The 23323-nt window shown below is 35.8% G+C and overlaps 1 protein-coding gene and 1 non-coding gene across 9 annotated transcripts in view; one reads left to right on the top strand and one right to left on the bottom strand.

The window, feature by feature from the left end:
• The window catches only part of FNIP1 (folliculin interacting protein 1), a 135909-nt gene that overhangs the window by 96551 nt on the left and 16035 nt on the right, over nucleotides 1-23323 (top strand). For all 8 annotated transcript variants that reach the window (XR_014838763.1, XR_014838762.1, XM_021085416.2 and 5 more), the window contains 4 exons: nucleotides 13824-13970; nucleotides 14682-14851; nucleotides 18559-19972; nucleotides 21011-21179. Coding sequence is in view for 6 of the 8 variants with exons in the window: in XM_021085416.2 (XP_020941075.2) it covers nucleotides 13824-13970; nucleotides 14682-14851; nucleotides 18559-19972; nucleotides 21011-21179 (1900 nt within the window). In the remaining 2 variants the exon portion in view is untranslated. The remainder of the gene's footprint in view (nucleotides 1-13823; nucleotides 13971-14681; nucleotides 14852-18558; nucleotides 19973-21010; nucleotides 21180-23323) is intronic.
• On the bottom strand, nucleotides 8245-8350 carry LOC146405743 (U6 spliceosomal RNA). Its single transcript, XR_014839271.1, has one exon. It is a non-coding gene; the product is annotated as a U6 spliceosomal RNA (small nuclear RNA).

Here is a 23323-nt window from a genome sequence, read left to right as displayed (position 1 = left end):
ACAATAAGAGAAAATTTATGTTTATTTTCACCTTCTCTGCTTCATTTTTCTCTCTTTCTGTTGAAGTAAACCACAGTGAATGTAAACCTATTGCCCTTTTTTATTTGTTTTTCTGTTTTTGGGCACAGCACAGCTGCAGCGTATCCTGGGCCAGGGATCAAATCTGAGCTAGAGCTGTGGCCTGTGTCACAGCTGCAGCAAGGCCAGATCCTTAAGTCACTGCTTGGGGCTGAGGATTGTACTAGTGCCTCCACAGAGACAAGCTAGAGCATTAACCACAGCTGGAATTCCTTTTGTCTTTTTTTAAACTTCTCTCAAAAAGAGAGATTTTGTTGCCTCAGCAACATTCTAGAAACTTTGAATTTATGATAAAATAACTTATTTTCCTAAATAAGAGCTATGTGCTATAGAAATGTCCTGTTTAACTTTTGAGGTGGAATTACAGATAACCATTAAATAGAAATTATATGATAAAAATAACAGAAGCTAATATGGAATATTTTAACATGTTTTTAATATGTTTTCATTGAAAAGTTTGTGGCTATTATGTAATAATTATCTGCTGGATTCAGTTATTGAGGAGACAAATTTCTAATCATCTTTTATTTGCTGTAATTTTTATGATAAAAGACATTAAATGTGAATTTATTAAATCTTATCTTTTTGTAGAGTAAACCCAGTGGTTATAGGAAATACAGAGAAAAACACATTAGAGAATTAAATTTCAACCTATATTATGTTTTTTTAGTCTTGGAAGGAAATAATTTGTATGGATTAAAAATTATATTAAAGCTGATATTTGTCATTATATTTTTGTTAACATATTCATTTTAGGCCTTTTCACAGTTATCGAGTGAAGCATGCTAACCAATAATACAGTATTTTTTTAAAAGTTTTTTATTATGGTAAAAGAAAAACAGCATTAACATTTAAACATTCTTGTTTTATTATATTTTATTATTTTATTTTATTTTTTGCTTTTTAGGGCTGCACCTTTGGCATATGGAGGTTCCCAGTGTAGGGATCGAATTGGAGCTACAGCTGCCAACCTGTGCCATAACCACAGCAATTTGGGATTCAGACTGCATCTGCTACCTGCACCACAGCTCCTTGCAGCACTGGATGGTTAACTCACTGAGCAAGTTCAGGAATCGAACCCACATTTTCATGGATGCTAGTTGGTTTTGTAAGCTGTTTAGCCACGACAGGAGCTCCCCATATACACATTTTTAAGTGTATAGTTCAGTGTAGTTCACATTATGTAACAAATCTCTATTACATTTTAATCTTGCAACATTAAAACCATATATACTGAACTAATTTAAAAATATAATATTTTTAATCTGTTCCTTTAGTTCATTGACATTTTCACTCATTATATATGAATTTTGTACAAAGTTATTGATAATTTCATTTGTTCATAACTATACCATAACAGTTCAGGTTATTACATTTCAATTGCCACCCATGATTAAGTCAAGTTTTGTATGCATGAATGTTTCTTATAGATGAAGTATAGGGGAAATAAAGTATATTCCATATTTCTAGAGGAAATTTCAAACAATTTTAATGAGTTTGGCTATCTACATTATCTTCTTAGACCTCTTTGTGTGTTTCTAAAAGCTTTTATGTGAAAGCTCAAAATACGATAGTTTTATAAACATGAAATGATGTAAATAATTTTAATGTCAGGATATTTGCTTAAGATGAGGTTTTTTTTGTTTTTTTGTTTTTGGTTTTTTTGTCTTTTCTAGGGCTGCACTTGCAGCACATGGAGGTTCCCAGGCTAGGGGTCTAATCAGAGTTGTGGCCACCGGCCTACACCCCAGCCACAGCAACAAAGGATCCGAGCCACGTCTGCGACCTACTCCATAGCTCATGGCAATGCCAGATCCTTAATCCACTGAGCGTGGCCAGGGATTGAACCCACATCCTCATGGATGCTAGTTAGGTACATTAACCGCTGAGCCAGTTGGGAACTCCAGACGTATATTTTTAAAAATTAATTAAGATACTTTATGATTCAAGAGGTAAATTATGCTAATAAGTTGCTTAAACCAAATGTTGGTGATTTAGGTTGCATTAGATAAATGACTTACCAGTAGATTTGGTATTTCAGTAAGTATTCTTACTGGTAAGAGGGGCACATTAGACTCTTCATTTAATAAGTGCTTTTCTGTTTGTACAGTGTTGAAGAAAGTTACTGAGACCAGCTTAATTGTTAGATGACAGAACTCTAGTCAGCACACATTTTATTTGGCCTCTTTGGTTTTTTTTTACAAGTATTTGAAACTTTAGTCCTTTAGGCCAAACTTTCCTTAGTGTTTTGTAAGCTGTATCTCTCTCAGTTCCACCCATATATTATACAGTTTTGTGTCTTGGCCCCTGATGATTATTAAAGTTTAGACTTCTACTTTAGGGGTTAGTGATTTATACCCATGACTCTAGACTTCATTCTCCTTTAGTCTGTAAATTCAGTCTGATTCTCTTGCATTTTCTGAAACTATCTATATTTTTATTTCTGGAATGAGCCCCACTCAAAATAATGAATAACATTTCTCTTTTCTTCTGGAGTATTGGGAATGGGAGTGAAAGACAAAACTACCAACAAAATGGTAAATTCCAGGACATGACTATCTATTACATCCTCATCTATCTATTGCATTTTTCACCAATCTGTTATTAATTAAGAGTGTAAATAGCTTAATTTTACACATGTGTGTGTATATATACATGTGTGTCTATATGTACGTATATATATACACATTTTCTTAATATTCTAACAAGGTGCCAGACAAATTGAGCTAACAGTTCAGAGTATTTGCGTATAGCCCCCTCCTTGCTACCCATACTGCATTAGTGTGTATATTTGTTGCAATTAATGAACCAATATTGATACGTTATGATTAATGAAAATAATATTACATTGAGTTGTACATTGAGGTCTATTCTTTGTGTTGTATGGTTTTATGGGCTTTGACAAATGCATAATCTCATGTATCTACCATGTCAGACAATATAGTTTCACTACCTTAAAAATCTCCCATGCTTTACCTATCCATTCTGTGTTACTTTTTACCAAACCCCTGGCAACTGTTGGCCACTGATCTCTGTCTCTAATTTTGCCTCTTTCAGAATATCATATGCTTGGAATCATATAGTGTGTAGCTTTTTTAGACTGATTCCTTCACTTAGCAATATGCAATTAAGATTCTCGTATGTATTTTTATGGATTAATGGCTCATTTAAATTCACTGTATAATATTCCATGGTCTGGATATACCTCAGTATGTCTGTTCACCTATTGAAGGACATCTTAATTGCTTACACTTTTTGGTGATTATGAACAAAGCGTCTCTAAACATTCAAGTATGGGGTTTTGTGTGGATTGAAATTTTCAGTTCAAGTGAGTAAATACCTAGTTGACAGAAGAGTGTGCTTGGATTTGCAAGAAACTGCCAAACTGTCTTCTCAAGTGAGTGGATCATTTTGCACTCCCAGTAGCAGTTAGAGTTCCTGTTGTTCCATATCCTTATCAGCATTTGATATTGTCAGTTTTTTCCCCTCATTTTAGCCATTCTAATAGATGTGTAATGGTATCTCGTTTTAATTATCAGTTTCCTAATAATATATGATGTTGAGCATCTTTTCAAATACTTATTTGTCATCTGTATATTTTTTGGAGGTGAAGTATCTGTTTAGTCTTTTGCCTATTTTTAAAATGCCTTGGTTTTCTTATTGTTCAGTTTTGAGATTTTTGTATATTTTTGAACATCAATCCTCTATCAGATAAGTGTTCTGCAAATATTTTCTCCTAGTTTGTGGCTTGTCTTTTCATTCTCTTAGTATTTTCACAGAGCAGAATTTTAATTTTTAGTAATGTCCGATTTCAGAATTGTTTTTCTTTCCTGAATAGTGCCTTCAATGTTATATCTAAAAACTCACTACCAAACATAAGATCATTAACATTTCTCCCATGTTATACTCCAGAAGTTTATGATTTTATATTTGCATTTAGGTCTGTGATCCGTTTTGAATTGTGTGTGTGTGTTAAAGTTGTATGGTCTTTGTCTAGGTGCATATTTTTGCAAATGGATTCCACTTGTTCCAATATCATCTCTTTGTTGAAGAGACTGTCTTGATTATTGTATTTTTTCTTCTTTTTATGGCCACACCTGCAGCACCTGGAAGTTCCCAGGCTAGGTGTCAAATCAGAGCTGTAAATGCTGGTCTACACCATAGCCACAGCCGTGTCAGTTCCAAGCTGTGTCTGCCACCTACACCACAGCTCGCGGCAATGCCTGATCCTTATCCACTGAGCAAGGCCAGGGAACGAACCCACATCCTATGGATACTAGTCGGGTTCATTTCCGCTGAGCCACAATGAGAACTTCTCTCCATTGTATTTTTTTCTCCTTTGTCAAATATCAGTTTGAGTGCATTTGTGGGGTTCTATTTATGGGCTCTCCGAATTTTTGTTTCATTGATGTATTTGTCTGTTATTTAACCATTCCCACACTGTCTTGATTACCGTAGCTCTGTAATAAGTCTTAAAGTCAGATAATGTGAGTCTTCCAACTTGGTTCTTTTCTTTCAGTATTGTGTTGGCTATTCAGGATCATTTGCCTCTGCAAATTTTAGAATCAGTTTGTTGATATCCAGAAAATAACTTGATGGGATTTTGATTGAGAGATTGCACTGAATCTGTATTAAATAGGAAAAATTGACTTAACAATAGGGAGGCATTTGCAGTCCATGAATATGGAATAGTTACTTATTTATAACTATTCTTGTAGTCCATGAATATGGTATAGTTATTTATTTATACCTTCTTTGGTTTCTTTCTTCAGAGTTTTGTGATTTTCCTCCTATAGATCTTGTACATTTTAAAAAGTTTATTCTTAACTGTTTCGGAGTGGTTTTTTTGGTTATTGAGATTGTGTTTATAATTTGAAAGTTCAGCTGTCCCTTAATGATACATGAGAAAGCAATTGACTTTTGTTTATTAAACTTTATTCTTTAACCTTGTGGTAACTACTTATTAATTCCAGCAGTTTTTTTGTTATTTCTTTCAGATTCTATACATAAGCAATCATGTCTTCTGCCAATAAAGACAGATGTATTATTCTTTCCCATTCAGTATACCTTTTATTTCTTTCTCTTGCCTTATTGCATTAGCATGACTTCTAGTATGATGTAGAAAGGCAATAGTAAGAGGCAGTGTCCTTGTATCAGATTTTAGAGGGAAAGTTTCAAGTTCCTCATTATTAAATGTATGAAGATAAGTTTCTTACAGATACTCTTTATCAAGTTGAAGAAGTTCCCCCTTTATTCCTGGTTTGCTCAGAGTTATTAATTACTGATTCGGGTGTGGGGTTTTTTGTCTTTTTTTTTTTTTTTTGTCTTTTTACGGCTGCACCCACGGCATATGGAGGTTCCCAGGCTAGAGGTCCAATTGGAGCTGTAGCTGCTGGCCTGTGCCACAGCAGCTCAGGTTCCAGCCTATGTCTGTGACCTACACCACAGCTCACAGCAATGCCAGGTCCAACTGAGCAAGGCCAGGGAATTGAACCCACATCCTCATGGATGCTAGTCAGGTTCTTTAACTGCTGAACCGCAACAGGAACTCCTGATTGAGTTTTAAGATAGATATAGGACTGTTCAGGTTATCTGTTTCTTCTCTTGTGAGTTTTGGTGGTTTATCTCTTTTGAGGAATTGGTCTGGTTCATCTAAATCATCAAATTTGCAAACATAGAGTTGTTCATATTATTTCTTCATTACCTTTTTTCTGTCCATAGATTAGTTAAGGTGGACCCCTCTTATTTCTGATATTAGTAACCTGTGTGTCATTTCTCTTTTTTACTTGAAGATTGATAGAAGTTTATTAATGTTATTGATCTTTTCAAAGAACCAGATTTTTTTGTTGTTGATTTTTTTTTTTTTTTTTTTTTGGCCCTGCCTGTGGAATGTGGAAGTTCTTGGCCCAGGGATTGATCTCATGCCACAGCAGTGACCCAAGTGGAAATCAACCCAACTAGTATCTGTTAGGATGCAGGTTCAGTCTGTGTGCCGCAAAAGAACTCCCTTGTTTTATTGATTTTTAATCTGTTGATTTTGTCTTTAATTTCAGTGATTCTTTTAATGTAATTTGTATTATTTCTTTCCTCCTACTTGCTTTAATTTTATGTTGTTTGTCTTTCTCTTGATTCCTAAAATCAAATCTTAGATTATTGCTTTCAGATCTTTCTTTTTCCCCAATGTGTGCATTTAGGGCTATAAATTTCCCTCTAAACCCTCCTTTTGCTGCATCCCACAAAGTTTGTTAAGTTGAATTTTCATTTATTTCAAAATATTTAAAGAGTTCTCATTGTGGCATGGTGGTAACAAATCTGATTAGTATCCATGAGGATGCAGGTTCAATCCATGGCTTGCTTAGTAGGTTAAGGATTTGGCATTGTCATGAGCTGTGGTGTGGTTGCAGATGTGGCTTAGATCCCTGTTGCTGTAGCTGTGGTGTAGGCCAGCAGCTACAGCTCTACAGCTCCAATTTGACCCCTAGCCTGGGAACTTCCATATGCCATGGGTTGTGCAGTCCTAAAATTTCTTGAGATTTCTTTTTTGACCCCTCTTAGGTAGAAGTGTGTTGTGGGTCTTTTTCACCTGTCTTTCTTTTGTTGATTTCTGATTTCATTCCATTGTGATCTGAGATCATATATTATATGACTGCTATAAATTTATTTTAAATTTGTTACATTGTAGTTTTTTTGTCCAGAATATGGTTTATTTTGGTGAGTGTTCCATGTATGCTGGAGAAGAATGTGTATTCTAATGATGTTGGATGAAGTGTTTTCTAAATGTCAGTTAGATTCAATTGATTGTTGGTACTGTTCACCTCAACTGTATCCTTACTAAAAAGCATTAACTTCCAGTATCAAGGTAAATAAGTTCTGGGGATGTAATATATAGTATGGTGATTATAGTTAACAATACTCTATTATATATTTAAAAGTTGTTAAGATTGTAGATCTTAAAAGTTTTTAATCACAAGAAAAAAATTTCTTTGTTACTCTATGCTGTGATAAATGTTAACTTATGGGAATCATTTCAAAATATATGTGTGTCAAATCATTGTGTTGTATAGCTTATTTCATATGTCAATTATATCTCAGTAAAGTTGGGAAAAAAATCCAACTGTATCTTACTACTGATTTTCTTCCTGCTGGATATGTCATTTACTGATGGAGGAGTGTTTAAGTTTCTAACTGTATTAGTGTATTTGTCGTTTTTCTTTTCTAGTGTATAGAGATATAGTTGATGTATAGCACTGTATGTTTAAGGTGTACAGCATAATGATTTGACCTAAATACATCATGAAATGATTATCACAGTAAATTTAGTGGACATCTCATTTAGATACAAAAATTAATGAAATTTTAAGAAATTATTTTTCTTGTAATGAGAATTTAGGATTTACTCTCAAACAACTTTCATATATAACATACAGCTGTGTTGATTATATTTGTCCTGTATGTTAGATTTGTCTTGTACTTATTCGTCTTATAACTAGAAATTTGTAGTATCTCTTCACTGCTTTCATTTAATTCCCTCTCCTTCCCTATGCCTTTCAGTTTTTGCCTTACACATGTCAATGCTCTCTTGAAAAGGACATACCTGTTAGCAGTTGTTATCTTTAATTATTGCCAAGATGGATGTCAAGGAGTTTATCCCTTTTGTTTTCTTTTAGAAGGTTTATGGTTTTGGTCCTTGTGTTCAAGTCATTAACTCATTTTGAGTTGATTTTGTGTATGGAGTAAAATGGGGTCTCGTCATTCTTTTACATTTGGCTCTTCATTTGTCCCAAAAGCATGTATTGAAGAGGCTGTCTTATCTCCATTGTGTATTTTTAGCTCCTTTGTTACAAATTAACTGACCATATATGCGTGGGTTTATTTCTGGTCTCTCTATTCTGTTCCCTTAGTTTGTGTGTCTGTTTTTGTGCCAATACTGTACTATTTTGATTACTATAGCCTTGTAATATAGTTTGAAATCAGAGACCATGATGCCTTCAACTTTGTTCTTGTTACCCAAGATTGCTTTGGCTAGTCACGATTTTATGTGGTTCCATGCAGATTTTAGGATTGTTTGTTCTATTTTTGTGAAAAATGCCATTGGAATTTTGTTAGGGAATCTATAGACTCCTTTGGATAATATGAACATGGTTTTTGTTGCTGTTGTTTTTTGTTTTAAATATGGAATGCATCATGAGTTTGCATGTCATCCTTGAGCAGGGGCCATGCTAACCTTCTCTGTGTTGTTCCAATTTTAGTATATGTGTTGCCAAATAAGCACAAACATGGCTTTATTTAAGTTGTTTAGTTGACTTTGGACTAGAATTATTATAAATACATGTTTTGAACCATTGTTTTGCTTATTTGCCTAAAAGAATCCTACAGTATATTTTTGAGTTTCACATTTGGCAGTATTACAAGGTAGTAAGTGTTTGTCCTTGCACTTTGACTTGTATCTTATACTATTGGATTACAGTTTCTTTGCTGGAGTTACAGGCTTTGTGGCAGAAGGCCAAGGATCTGTTTGAACTCTGAGGAAACAACTGTCTATATAGATTCAGCCGAGATTACCAGAATAATAAATATTGTCATGAGACTCATTCCTGGTTGAAAAATCTTGCTCTTAAATCATACCTGATGTTTTTAATTATACTTTTTTTGAGTTAAATACTGTCAGATAATTGCTGTGATGTAGGGTAGTATCAGTGGCCCAGCCTTAAATTTTTAATATTGGCTTAAATTTGCAACATGAATGAGTTACAGAATCATTGTAAATGTATGTCCTGATGATATACCTTTCTTTTTTATTGCTTTATTTTACTTCAGTCATTGTGCAGACCTTAAAGTCTATATTGATCAGTAAGCATTCTTACAATATTTTAAAAACACTTTGTAAACTCTTATAGTTTTTATTAAGAGGTTTATCTTTAGATGCGCTTTAATATGTTCAGTTGATCCTCATTGTTTATACATTCTGTATGTGTCAACTCACTTGCTTGCTAAAATTATAACCCCAAAATATATGCAGTGCTTTTATCGTCATTTGTGGGCATGTGCAGAGCAGGAAAATTTTGAGTGCTGTGACACTTAGATGAGGTGGGACAAGACAGTGCTGTGCCTTCTTGTTCAGCTCTCATGCTATAAACAAGTGTCCTTGTCATTTATTTAGTGCTACTTTTTAAAAAAGCATTTTGTGCTTTTTCTTGGTCATTTTGCTATTAAAAATGCTGCTCAAGACATTTCTCCAAAGATACACAGACGGCCAATAGACACGTAATGGTGTTCAACATTGCTACTTATTAGAGAAATGTAAATCAAAACTCCAGTGAGATACCATCTCGCACCAGTCAGACTGGCCATTATTTTAAAAAATCTACAAATGAAATGCTGGAGAGCATGTGGAAAAATGGGGGACCCCTCCTTCACTGTTGGTGGGAATGTAAATTGGTGCAGCCATTATGGAAAATAGTATGGCAGTTCCTCAGAAAACTAAAAACAGAGTTGCCATTTGATCCAGCAATCCCATTCCCGGGCATATATCCAGAGAAAACTACAATTCAAAAAGATACATACACCACAATGTTCATAGCAGTACCATTTACAGTAGCTGAATGTGCAACCAACCTCAATGTCCAGTGACAGATGAACAGATAAAGAAGATGTGGAGTGTATCTACACACACACACACACTGTCTCTCTCTCTCTCTCTCTGGAATACTACTCAGCCATAAAAAATAATGAAATAATGCCATTTGCAGTAACATGGATGGACCTAGAGATTATTATATACTAGGAGAAGTAAGTTAAAGACAAATACCATATGATACCACTTATATGTGGAGTCTAAGATATGACACAAATAAACTTATTTATGAAACAGAAACAGACTCACAGACATAGAAAACAAATTTACAGTTACCAAAGAGGGTGGAGAGGGATAAATTAAGGGTCTGAAATTAGCAGATACAAACCGCTGTATATAAACAAGGTCTTACTGTGTAGCACAGGGAACTATATTCAATGTCCTGTGATAAACTATAATGGGAAAGGATCTGAAAATATATATATATATATATAAATATTTATATATATATATGTATATATATTTATATGAATATGTGTATATGTATGTATAACTGAATAATTTTCCTGTACACGAGAAACTAACACAACTTGTAAATCACTTATATTTCAACTTTTTAGAAAATGTTCCCCCCAAGCACAGTGCTGAAATGTTGTCTCACATTCCTAAGTGCAGGAAGGTTATGAGAAAATACAGTTTTAGGGAACCTTTGTTAAGGCATGAGTCAGGGTGCTGTTGAGTGTGAATTCATTGTTAATGAATCAATATTAAATAAGATGTCTGAGAAACATAAAACAAGATTACATATTGATGGACTGACAAAAATAGAATTACCAGAGGCTCATGGGAATCCCACCCTGAATTTCCCCAAGGAATAGTGATTAATTATTCAATAATTTAGTGTTTATAGAATATTTCTGCAAAGAATAATAATCTATCATATTAAATTTTAAAATTAAATGACTACTTAAAATTAGCAGTTAATTTTAAAAGTATGTGATTATTTGAAACTAGATGATTAATGAGTTTTGGGTAGTTGAGAAGAAGGAATTGATTCATAGTTATAGAGAAGTTTTGAAACCTAGGGAGGTAGAAAGTATGTTGAGTTAGCATTGCTGCCTGGCAGAGATGAAGTCCTTGGGTTTTTACTTAGACTTGGTACATATCAGTGAAAACTAAATCATGTCACAGTTCCCTTCAATCTGAAGGAGTCTTTCATTCTTCTAGGGACAGACCAAGAAAAATAAAAAGTCAGATGTCTAGACATACTTGCTTTTCTTACCATTGAAAAATAGGGCAGAATCATCAAAGGGGGAAGAAAGCGCTATTACTTCAAGGTTGTTAATGACAACAGAGTTATATATAGTGAGAATCATTATTGCATAGTTAATTTTTTTGCCAACTTTGCACTTGATAGACTCCAAGGTTATGGAATGTATCCTTAAACAGCAAAACATTAAAGCTAATGTCCTCCATGGCCCACTGTACTAATGTGGTGTTGTGGTTCTGGCCCATGACACATGGACTTGTAATAGACACTAGTATGCTAAAGAAGCTCATGGAAAATGAATTGATCAGTACATTCACTCATTTAATCAAAAAGTGTCTTTTATGGGTTTTAAAAAAGTACATTTACATGGTTAAGAAACAATAAAGAAATATGTGTATATATATTCTTACATTCTTCCATCCCCATTCTTACATCCCAGAATATTCTTTTAACTCTTAAATATTTCTTTTGTTATTTAGCTCCATATTATTAAACAGTATACTTAATGCAGCTATTTCTTGATGTATCAGTTGTAGAGTATATTTAACTCCTGCCATGAATTCATGCCTACTCCTTGGTCCTTAGACTTTTCAGTATAGTTCTAGCACTGCACTATCTTTCAGCTTTGATAAATTGTCTACTTTCTTGGATAATTTATTCTCTTCTGTTTTCTCTCTAATCTGTTTTGTTAGAAACTGACACTCCTGGATTGATGTCTCTCTCTCTACTTTTGTGTTTTTCTTCTCCTTTTTTGAACATATTTTTTATCTCCTCTGGAGTCATTTTGTGTGTGTTTCTGTCCTTCTGTTTATGTCCCTCTTTTCTTGGAGGCTTTCCTTATACATCAGTATTTTGGTTGCCCATTTAGAGTTGAGAGTAAGGCACCAAAATATAGATCAGGAGTGCAGACTGAAAAACCTTACTTTAGAGCAGTGTTTCAAAGGAACAACTTTTTTTCATTTTCATTGTCTGAAGGAGCATATTTAAATATTTTTCCCCCACTTGCTGCCTCTGCCATAAAGTTTTAATACCAGAAGATTTACTGTATATTGTATACTTTACTATATTTAATCTTAACTGTGAAAGCTTCAAATTTCGGGGAGGGTTTGGGATGTCATTTCTCTGGGCTGGTCAGTTGCTATCTGCTTTCCTATCTTTAGTTATACTTTGGGAAAAATGGGGAGTAGGAGTCACCAATTATTTATGGACCTTGAGTTAGTCTCTCAGATCATAGTCCTTTATAACTCCCACTCTCCATTTTGCTAGGCACTTGTTGAGTCCTGAGAGTCTTCTTATTTCACTGGGGCAAATTAGCTTCTCTTTGTACGTGTCCCTCTATATCAGCACCATAACCCGTTATCTTCCTCTACTCTACCTCTTCAGTTAACATTCGTCTCTGTGTTTTGTGTTCCGGAATTTTATTCTATCTGTAACTTTAATTTTCACTAAAGTGCCTTTTCAGTTCTATTTGTTGTGGTGACTCCTTTGTTTTCAAATCATGAAGCAGTATTCAGTTAGGGCATCAAAACTGAAAAGGGATAGGCATTTGTGTTCATTTTTCCATCCTATCTGGACATCCTAAATAGTCTTTAAAAATAAACATTTTCACATATACCTAGTTTATATTCTAATCGTATTTTTCTCTGTAAAATATTCAGCAATTACTTTATGCCCTACCAAGAACTCATTAATGTGGCCTGGGTTTGTCACTTTTATTTATTGTAATATATTATAGTCATATTGAGTTGAGATTGTACAAGCAACAGAATCCTTTTTTTTTTTTTTTTTTTTGAATTTTAGGTGTTAGAAAATTATACTGAGGTAGGTATCAGAGCTTTGTGGAGATCTCAGAGAATGTCATAGAGCTGTGCTCTAGCTATAGTAGCCATTAGCCACTTGTGGCTATCTAAATTCATCTGATTAAATAAAATTTAAAATCCAGTTCCTCAGTCACAATGGCCATATTTCAAGTATTCAGTATCTGCATATGGTTAGTGGCTACCATGTTGGACAGCATAGATGTAGAACATTCCCGTCATTACCAAAAGTTCTATTAGATAACAGTTCTAGAGAGTAGGAAGTAGGAGACCATTCTGTAACTTCTAAAGGATTGACTAGTTTCTTAAACCCCAATGTTGCAGGAGTTGTTTACTCTGGTGAGTGTGTAGGACTTCGTGGAACAGATACTAATGTAAAAGGAAAATCATTGACATCTTAAAATTGTCCTTGAATGCCTTTAGTAAAGAGTGCAAGTTGCATGTCTAGCTTTTACCTAAGTAAATGCAAGGAGACAGCCAGAAAAGCACTATCATAATTGTGCAGTAATCCTCTTTTGTGTTGATTCAAGGGAAAACTTCAGATAGTTGAGAGAGTCATAAAATATAACTTGCATATATAGTGCCCTCATCATCCTTCAACTTGACTCAGAAGTCTCAGCATAGGCAACAAAACGACGCTGATAAACTTGATAAAGTATTGTTTTGATTGGGCATATGGGTAAGCTCTTACCCCATTTAAAACATTTTTCTATAGTGTTGATATTTGCAATATGTTTAAGTATTTAGAAACAGAGCTGAAAGTAGCTCTAGAAGTTATCTAGTCCTGTCCTTTATTTTACAGGTAAGGGAAACTGATGCTTAAAGTAGGAAAATAATTTACCCAAAAGCACATAGTCTTTGAGGGCAGAGCCAGCACCAAAACCAACAAATTTGAATTTCATGTACAAAACATTTCTATTGGTACTCTGCTAATAACAAAGAAGGAAAGAGTTGATTCATTGACTCGTCTCAAAAGTTTTAATAATCTAGATGTGAGACTCAACAAAAGCTGGCAACATAAACTTTATTATAAGAGTGTAATTCTGGAAACTCTGAATTTTATAATGGGTTTTCCTCTTTTTAGAACAACAATTTGTAATCTTTACACCATGCCACGAATTGGAGAGCCTGTCTGGCTTACAATGATGTCGGGGACTCCAGGAAAAAGCCAGCTCTGCCATCGTTTCATGAAGGAGTTCACTTTTCTAATGGAAAATGCTTCCAAAAATCAGTATGGCTTTATCTATTTATCTTTCTTTCTGTCTTTGTATATATCTAAGCTATCATAATTGTCTCAGCTGTTATTTACTATTACTAGTTATCTATATTGATCAAGTTCATTTACAAAAGTAAAAGAAATAATTATCTTTAGAATCATTTCATATTGTAATGAGTAAAACAATTATAAAAAACAATTAAAAGGTTATAGAAGAAGGCCAAAAGACATTATGAATGAGAAATAGTAAAATGCCTTTATGTGTTAAGTTAAAATTCTTGCCATCTTACAGAACTCTATGAGGCTTTCCTTTTTTTTTTTTTTTGGTGAATTATATCTACATATGTAGTTTCATTCTATAAAAAAGAAGTTTAAAATGTATGTAAGGAAATGCCAGGACTTCAATAATACATTTTTAGTGTGGTACTTTATCATATTGTTTCTTCTAATCATTCATCAGATTCTCAGAATCCAGATGAGTAATTTAAATGTTTTATTCTCTTTGATGGTAAACAAAGTGTTCTTTTTTCTTTTAAGGATTTTTCTTTTAACTCCTATCCAAAAAATCTCTGTGAATTTTTTTTTTTCATCTTGGTGATCATCTTCTCCCTTCTCCTTTTTTATGGTATCTGGCCATGTACTCTCACCGCTTTATTCTATTCACTGCATTTTGCCTGGGGTTTTATAAAACAGTTTAGAATCTGATAGAATGCATTTTATTTTCAGATTCTTGCCAGCACTCATTACTGCAGTTCTGACCAATCATCTTGCCTGGGTTCCAACAGTCATGCCAAATGGACAGCCCCCTATAAAAATATTTTTAGAAAAACATTCCTCTCAGAGTGTGGACATGTTAGCAAAGACTCATCCATATAACCCACTTTGGGCACAACTGGGTATGTATTCGTAAAACCTTTACATTTTGTATTATACTTAGACTTTTGTGTAACTGTCAGAAATTATTTTATGGCAGAAATAAATATAGAAAAATCAAGTGCTCCCTCTTCCCTCCTCCTTTCTAAAGTACCTCTTCCTTACTTGTCCACTAAGTTGCTTTTTCTCCATCTTAAGCCTAATAACATTCTTTATAGATAAAGAACTGCAGCTGGAACAAAAGGAGCAGAATGATGGCTGATTGACTGGTAACTTGAGCGTCTTCAGGGTGTTTTGTGCTAGGTACTTAGCCTAGAAAGAATCAATCAGCAAAGGCACCTGTGACAGCTTGAATAAATCTGGTTAACTGAGAAGTCATCATTGAGGTTTCTATTGTTCCACTTTGTTGAGTAATTTTTGAAAATGTTTCCCTTAGTGATAGGCACCCCACTAAATAGATGAGTAGCAGAGGAGAGGGGGGTTAAGATGATGAATTGAGTGTCATTAGTAAGGCAGTGTAGTATGGTGCTTAACTTCAAGAATGGGCTGCAGAATCAGGCAGATGGTGTTTGAATTACAGTTTCCTCATCCATAAAATGGGGCTAATAATAAATATTTCATACTTCACAGTATGAAAATAAAATGAGAATAATATATGTAGAGTGCCTATAACTACATCTAAATGTAGTTGCTGATGCCTCTGCTCTTACTCTATTGCTATCTGGTGACAGGGGAGAAGTATGGTGAAAACATTTTGGTGACGTGGTAGAAACTTAATCTTCCCTTAGGTTCTTATAGTGAGTGAGCTTGCCACATAGATTGTCATGCAGCTTATTCATTCAACTAACCAACTTCCCTCCCTCATTTCCACCCTTTCTATTTTCTCCCCTCCTCCCTTCTTTTTTTCCTTTTTTTTTTTTTTTTTTTTTTTTGTCATTTTGCTATTTCTTTGGGCCGCTCCCTCGGCATATGGAGGTTCCCAGGCTAGGAGTTGAATCGGAGCTGTAGCCACTGGCCTACGCCAGAGCCACAGCAACGCGGGATCCGAGCCATGTCTGCAACCTACACAACAGCTCACAGCAATGCCGGATCCTTGACCCACTGAGCAAGGGCAGGGACCGAACCTGCAACCTCATGGTTCCTAGTCAGATTCGTTAACCACTGCGCCACGACGGGAACTCCCTCTTTTTTTCCTTCTATATAGCTGCAGAATAATTGACGTATTGCAAACACATATTTAAAGTATACACTTTTGTAAGTTTCAGTATATGTTGTCAAAATATATATACCTCTGAAACTATCACCAAAATCAAGATAGTGAACATATTTATCACCGCAGGAGTTTCCTCATGACCTTTTGTAATCCCTCCCTACTCTGCCTCTACAGTTTCCCTTACACTCAGGCAACCATGGTCTGCTTGCTGTCACTGTAGACTAGTTTGCATTTTCTAGAATTTCATGTGGGTGGAGTCATAATATATGCTTTTTTTTTTTTGGTCTGAATTCTTTCACTCATTGTAATTATTTGAGATTTACCTATGTTGTATGTATTAATAGTTCATTCCTTTTTTTTTTTTTTTTTGGCCACGCCCATGACATTCTAAAAGTTCCTGAACCAGGGATCAAACCCACATCATAGCAGCAGACCAGGCTGCAGTAGTGACAATGCTGGATCTTTAACCACCTGCCCCAAGAGAGAACTTCTTTTTCATTCCTTTTTAATGCTAAGTAGTATTTCATTGTATGAATATTAACTTACCTTTTTAAAAAATCAGGTAATTTAGTAGTTTGTTTTTTTTTTAATTTGAACATTTCAAATCTGTTTTCAGTTCTACAATCATTTATTGAATGCACAATATATTTCAAGCTCTATACAGCAAGTACTGGATGGTATAAAGATGAATGATATATGATTCTTTAAGAAGTGATAATCTTGGAGTTCCCATCGTGGCGCAGTGGTTAACGAATCTGACTAGGAACCATGAGGTTGCGGGTTTGGTCCCTGCCCTTGCTCAGTGGGTTAACGATCCGGCGTTGCCATGAGCTGTGGTGTAGGTTGCAGACGCGGCTCGGATCCCGCGTTGCTGTGGCTCTGGCGTAGGCTGGTGGCTCCAGCTCCAATTCAACCCCTAGCCTGGGAACCTCCATATGCTGCGGGAGCGGCCCAAGAAATAGCAGCAACAACAACAACAAAAGACAAAAAGACAAACACACACACACAAAAAAAAGAAGTGATAATCTTATACTGTGGGTAAAATATATGTGGACAATAATGATAATTTGAAGAGGAACCATGAGAGAAATGAAAAGTTCAGTGGGACTTCAATTAAGGAAGCTTACTTTTATACACGGGAGGATGCTTGGGTAGGAAGTTTTGGACCGGCAGAAATACAGAGGAAAAGGAAAATACATAGCATAAGTAAAAGGGTCTAGGTACTAATAGTGCTAGGTATATTCAGGGATCCAATTTAAGGAGTCCTTTTTTTTTTTTTTTTCTTTTTATCTTTTTAGGGCCGTACCCACAGCATATGGAGGTTCCCAGGCTAGGGATCCATTCAGAGCTACAGCTGCTGGTCTACACCAGAGCCACAGCAACACCAGATCTGAGCCACATCAGCGACCTGTACCACAGCTCATGGCAACACCAGATCCTTAACCCACTGAGCGAGGCCAAGGATCAAACCCTCCACCTCATGGTTCCCAGCTGGATTCGTCTCCACTCCTCGATGACGGGAACTCCAGGAGTAGTTTTAAATAGTGGCAGGATGGTACTACAGCCAGTGTCTTAGCCAGAGGAGAAAATTATCGTAATACAGTCTATAGCATATTATGAGACTTGTTTATGTTTATTCATTTAAAAAGTGTAGGATTTTTGTAAAGTAAAAACTGGTTTTTAAATGTCTATACTGCCAACTTGCAAAACTTGAATTCAATCCCCCTCTCCCCCTTCTTAAAATGTAATGGCTGTTCATGTCTAGTACAGTTGCAGAAGCGAAAATGAGTTGTTTTTTTGTTTTGTTTTTGTTTTTGTTTTTTTTTCTTTCCTGAGGACTCAACCCTGTAGGGAATGAAATAGAAAAGGAAAATGGGCTTTTAAAAACATGCAAAATAGGTGGGGTCCTGTGAGGGCAGCAACAGTTCAGGAATATGATTTAAAGCGAGGAGGAGTTATTTGGTGGTGCAGCGAGTTAAGGATCCAGCATTGTCACTGCAGTGGCTTGGGATGCTGCTGTGGCATGGATCCAGTCCCTGGCCGAGGAACCTCCATATGCCATGGGCGTGGCACACAAAAAAAAAGGCAAAGAAGGTTAAGTGTCTGATGTGACTCCTTCAGCTCTGCTCCATTCCACTCTTCCTCCTTTCCTCTCCTTGGTCCTCAGCAGCTGTTGTGCTTTTACACATAGTATTTCAGTCAGTACTTCTCCACCCAGATGAAGTGCTTTGGCACAGTGCATGTTTTTGATAAATATGACTTTCATAGCTGACTTTATGCTTTAGAACCACAGCAGCTGCTTAAGGAGGAAGCTAGAAAGCCTCTCCATTCATCTTTCTCTGACTAATACCATTCATCTCATCCTGTTCTCCTGAGTAATCACCTATTATTAAGGAAATAAGAATCAAATCTGAACTACTCCTCATATAATAAGAGTAGGTTTCTGATCATTGAAAATAAGCTGCTTAGCTCTATGAGTAGAGAATGTATTTGTTAACTTATTATTTTTCCTTTCAGGAGACTTGTATGGCGCTATTGGCTCTCCTGTACGGTTAGCAAGGACTGTGGTAGTTGGCAAACGACAAGACATGGTCCAGAGGCTGCTTTATTTTCTTACTTATTTTATAAGATGCTCTGAACTTCAAGAAACCCATCTTTTAGAAAATGGAGAAGATGAAGCCATTGTTATGCCAGGCACAGTAATTACTACCACTTTAGAAAAAGGTGAAATTGAAGAATCTGAGTATGTGCTTATCACAATGCACAGAAACAAAAGCAGTTTGCTCTTTAAAGAGTCAGAAGAAACAAGGACTGCTAACTGTAACTGTAAATATTGCAGTCGTCCACTCCTTGGACAAAATATAGAGAATGTTTCACAGCAGAATAGAGAAGATATTCAAAGCAGCTCAAAGGAGCTTCTAGGAATTTCAGACGAGTGCCGAATGACTGCTCCTTCTGACTGCCAAGAAGAAAATGCTGTTGATGTTAAACAGTACAGAGATAAATTAAGAACTTGCCTTGACACCAAGTTAGAAACAGTTGTTTGCACAGGATCTGCTCCAGTAGAAAGATGTGCCTTGTCAAAGTCAGGCTTAGAGCCAGCAGAGGAAACATGGCAGAGTGAGGAATTGTTAGATTCAGGTAATCAAACAAGTAAAGTGTTGAGATCCACAGGAATGGTTGTGGAAAAAAAACCTCCAGATAAGCTTGTGACGGCTGCATTTTCTTGTGAGGCAACCCAGACAAAGGTCACTTTCTTGATTGGGGATTCTATGTCACCTGACTCAGATACTGAACTCCGGAGTCAGGCAGTAGTGGATCAGATTACCAGGCATCACACCAAGTCACCGAAGGAAGAAAGAGGGGCTATTGATCAGCATCAAGAAACTAAACAAACAGCTAAATCTGGAGAGCCTGGTATACCAAACATGGTTTCTGGAGAGCCCTGTGAACTTCCCTGCTGGAATCATTCAGACCCAGAAAGCATGAGCTTATTTGATGAATATTTTAATGATGATACAATTGAAACCAGGACTATTGATGATATTCCAGTTAAAACAAGTACAGACGGTAAAGAACACTGCTGTATGTTAGGGCTTTCGAAACGATCATGTACAAAAAATAGCAAACAAAACAATGAATTTTGTAAATGTGTAGAAACAGTTCACCAAGATTCATGTAAAACCTGCTTTCCTCAGCAAGACCAAAGAGATGCACTCTCCATTCTTGTCCCCCATGGGGATAAAGAGAGTTCAGAGAAAAAAATTGCTGTGGGAGCTGAATGGGACATTCCAAGAAATGAAAGTTCAGATAGTGCCCTTGGGGATAGTGAAAGTGAAGATACAGGTCATGACGTGACTAGACAAGTCAGCAGTTATTACGGAGGAGAGCAAGAAGATTGGACAGAAGAAGATGAGATACCTTTTCCTGGGTGAGTGAGAAGTTTTAACCTGTTGTAGAATATATATAAATGTTTACCATTCTTTTGTTTGGCTGGTTTCTGAAAGTTAGTAGTAACTAATATAAAAGAAGAGATCATTGTCCTGGATAAATTATCTTTTATTATTATGTGCTCTTACTTGTAAGAAGGATTAAAGGTTAAGCCCCATAGACACCCTAGATAAGTGTTGTGAGGGCATTAGAAAAAAGTTTTGTTGGTGGGTGTTAAGATTCCTTACTGCCGAGGAGTTTTCAAGCCATTTAGTAGTGAATTAGGCTTTCTAGAAAGGACTTGTCCTGAACCTAGCAACTAGGAAGAGGTAATCACTGAGACAAGATAGGAAATAGCTGTTAGAATTAGTTTGGAGGGAGTTCCTGTCGTGGCTCAGAGGAAACGAATCTGACTAGTACCCATGAGGACATAGGTTCTATCCCTGGCCTTGCTCAGTGAGTTAAGGATCCTCTATTGCCATGAGCTGTGGTGTAGGTTGCAGACGTGGCTCGGATCCCAGTTGCTGTGTCTGTGGCATAGGCCAGCAGTTACAGCTCTGATTGGACCTCTAGCCTGGGAAGCTCCAAATGCCGTGGGTGCGGCCCTAAAAAGACAAAAAAAAAGAAGTAAGTTTGGAATAGAGGAATGCATAGACCATATACTCCAGTCAAAAATTCAAGAAGATTCATACATGATAAATGTTATGTACCAAGCTTTGTTTTGGATGATGGTTTCTATAATTTGATTGTATTAAAATGTGTTACATACACAAGGGACAGCATTTCCAAAGTATGTTATGAAAGATTTTTGCTCATCTCATGACAGAGCTGTTCTTCAGAACTTTTTTGGATAGGAAATATTTTGTGGTCTAATTGAGCCCTTAAACCAGTTTTTATGTAAGGATGATTTTACTCTTCATGTATTTTGTAGAGAATGATGGTGCTAGAGGTATGAACTAGTAGATTTCAAATTTTATGTCATTGGTGGAATATATTTCTTACTAATTAGGTATGTCTTCTTTTGAAACTTTTCTTCTAGGTCAAAGTTAGTTGAAGTTAGCGCTGTTCAGCCCAACATCGCCAACTTTGGGAGGTCCTTGCTGGGTGGCTACTGCTCGTCTTACGTGCCTGACTTTGTTCTTCAAGGAATTGGGAATGATGAGAGACTACGGCAGTGTCTACTGTCAGATTTGTCTCACGCTGTTCAGGTACGTGACCCTCACTGCTCTTAAATTTGTTTAGGACAAACTGTTAACCAGTAGAACTCAGAATGGCTTATATTTTTGGTCACACTTCACTGTGTGACTGTGACACAATCATTGTTCTCTAAATCCGTCACTTTATGTATAATCATCTACATGCTTGTACCTGACGGAAAATCTGAAGATACAGAAAATACTGTATGTATTCATAGATATTCATCATTAGATTATTTATTATCAAAAATTGCAAATGTGTAAGCGTGAATGGAATTAATTTTCATTGTTGGTACATAGGAGTATAACTGATTTCTGTACATTCTCTTATATCCTGCCACTTTGCCTAAGCTCTTTTATTAGTTTACATACTTTCTTACGGATTCCTTAGGATTTTCTATATACAGGCCCATGTTATCAATTATTAGACAGTTTTACATCTTCCTTTCCTGGAAATCTGGATGTCTTCTTTTTCCTTTTCTTGCCTTATGGTACCGACTAGAACCCTTGGGTACAGTAGTGTATGGAAGTGTTGATAGTGGACATCCTTGTCTTGTTCCTGTTCTGAGGGGGAAAACATCAAGTCTTTAATTAAGTATGATGTTAGCTGTAGGATTCTTACAGATGCTGTTTATCAGGTGGATAAATTTCCCTTCTATTCCTACCCTTTTGAGTTTTCCATTCTGCGCTCCCTTAAATCATGAATGAGTGTGGGCATCTGTCAAACACTTTTTCAGTATCTATTGAAATGATCATGTGGATTTTCCTTTTTTAAAGAAAAATGAATATGAATATGATAGATTCATAGTGAATATGATAGATTACAAGTGATTGATTTTTAGATGTTAAGCCAATCCTTGTATTTCTAGCAGGGGGGACAATCCCTCTTGGTCATTATGTGTAATACTCATGTAGTTCTCATATGAGTTGATTTTTGTGTATGGTCTAAGACAGTGGTCCAGTTTCATTCCTTTGCAGTGTGGATGTTCAGTTTTCCCAGCACTATTTATTGAAGAAACTGTCCTTTCTCCATTGTATATTCTTGTGTCCTTTATCATAAATTAATTAAACATATATACATGACCTTATTTCTGTGCTCTCTATTCTTTGTTGTTCAGCTTTTAAAACAATTTTTCTTTTATTGTTATAAATAATACTGATACTATGGCTGTTTTATTTAAGATTATTTCTTTTAGCTTGATTCCCAGAAATTTCCAAGTTTTAACATTAGAACTATTTTCATGTTCTTGTTGCATGTTTGGTAGTTTCTTTAAAAGGCAATACTAATTTGATGGAGTTCCCGTTGTGGTGCAGCGGAAACGAATGGGATTAGTAAACATGAGGTTGCAGGTTGGATCCTTGGCCTTGCTCAGTGGATCGGTGGCCCAGTGTTGCCGTGAGCTATAGTGTAGGTTGCAGACTCAGCTCCAATTTGACCTCTGGCCTGGGAACCTCCATATGCTGCTGGGGCAGCCCTAAAATAAATAAATAAATAAATAAATAGAAAAGGGCAATACTGGTTTGAACAGCAGTTTGTAGTGCCCCAAGACCACTTCCTTTTGCAACACTGGGGTTCACTTTTTATTTTTTCTTAAGAGATAATTGAAGAAAACTGGCAGGTTTGCGGAAAGTGCACTGAAGTTGTTTTAGTATGTTTTTTTGAGTTTAAAAGTGCAATTTGCAAGGCAGTGTTTGCAGGCAACAGAAAAATCAGGTTTTGTAACATGGCGGAGATACAGGAGTCTCTGTTAGAAGATACTTAAAGCTTTTGGAATTTATTGAAACTTTGGAAATACCTGGGAGAGTAAAGGGCTGGTAAGATTGTGGGAACATTTGTGTTGTGGAACTTCTGAAACTCAAAGGAAAAGGTTTAAAGAAAAAAAAAGCTTTTTAGATTCACTGCTTCATTCTCCTATTCATATATACTTCCTGTTTTGTGACTTGGAATTATTTGAGGCTGAATAGAAACTTTCTTTGTGGAGGAGGCTACTCTAATATCTCAGTTAAAAACACGCTACCATTGACTGTAGGCTGTTTTGTCCATAGTGAAGGAAAGGACTAAGATTGATTAAGTTGAAATTTTATCAAATTAGAACATTGCTTATGATAATTTACTGAGTGAAAACAAGCATTTGTGGAAAGAATGACTGGCACTG

This window comes from Sus scrofa, chromosome 2 (genome assembly GCF_054392235.1).
Source record: "Sus scrofa isolate SSC_HxYL_T2T_F1_AM1 chromosome 2, Sscrofa_HxYL_maternal_Yorkshire_Landrace_v2.0, whole genome shotgun sequence".
Lineage (NCBI taxonomy): Eukaryota > Metazoa > Chordata > Mammalia > Artiodactyla > Suidae > Sus > Sus scrofa.
The sequence above is the reverse complement of the archived record's forward strand: the minus strand, read 5'-3'. Positions and strand labels throughout refer to the sequence as shown.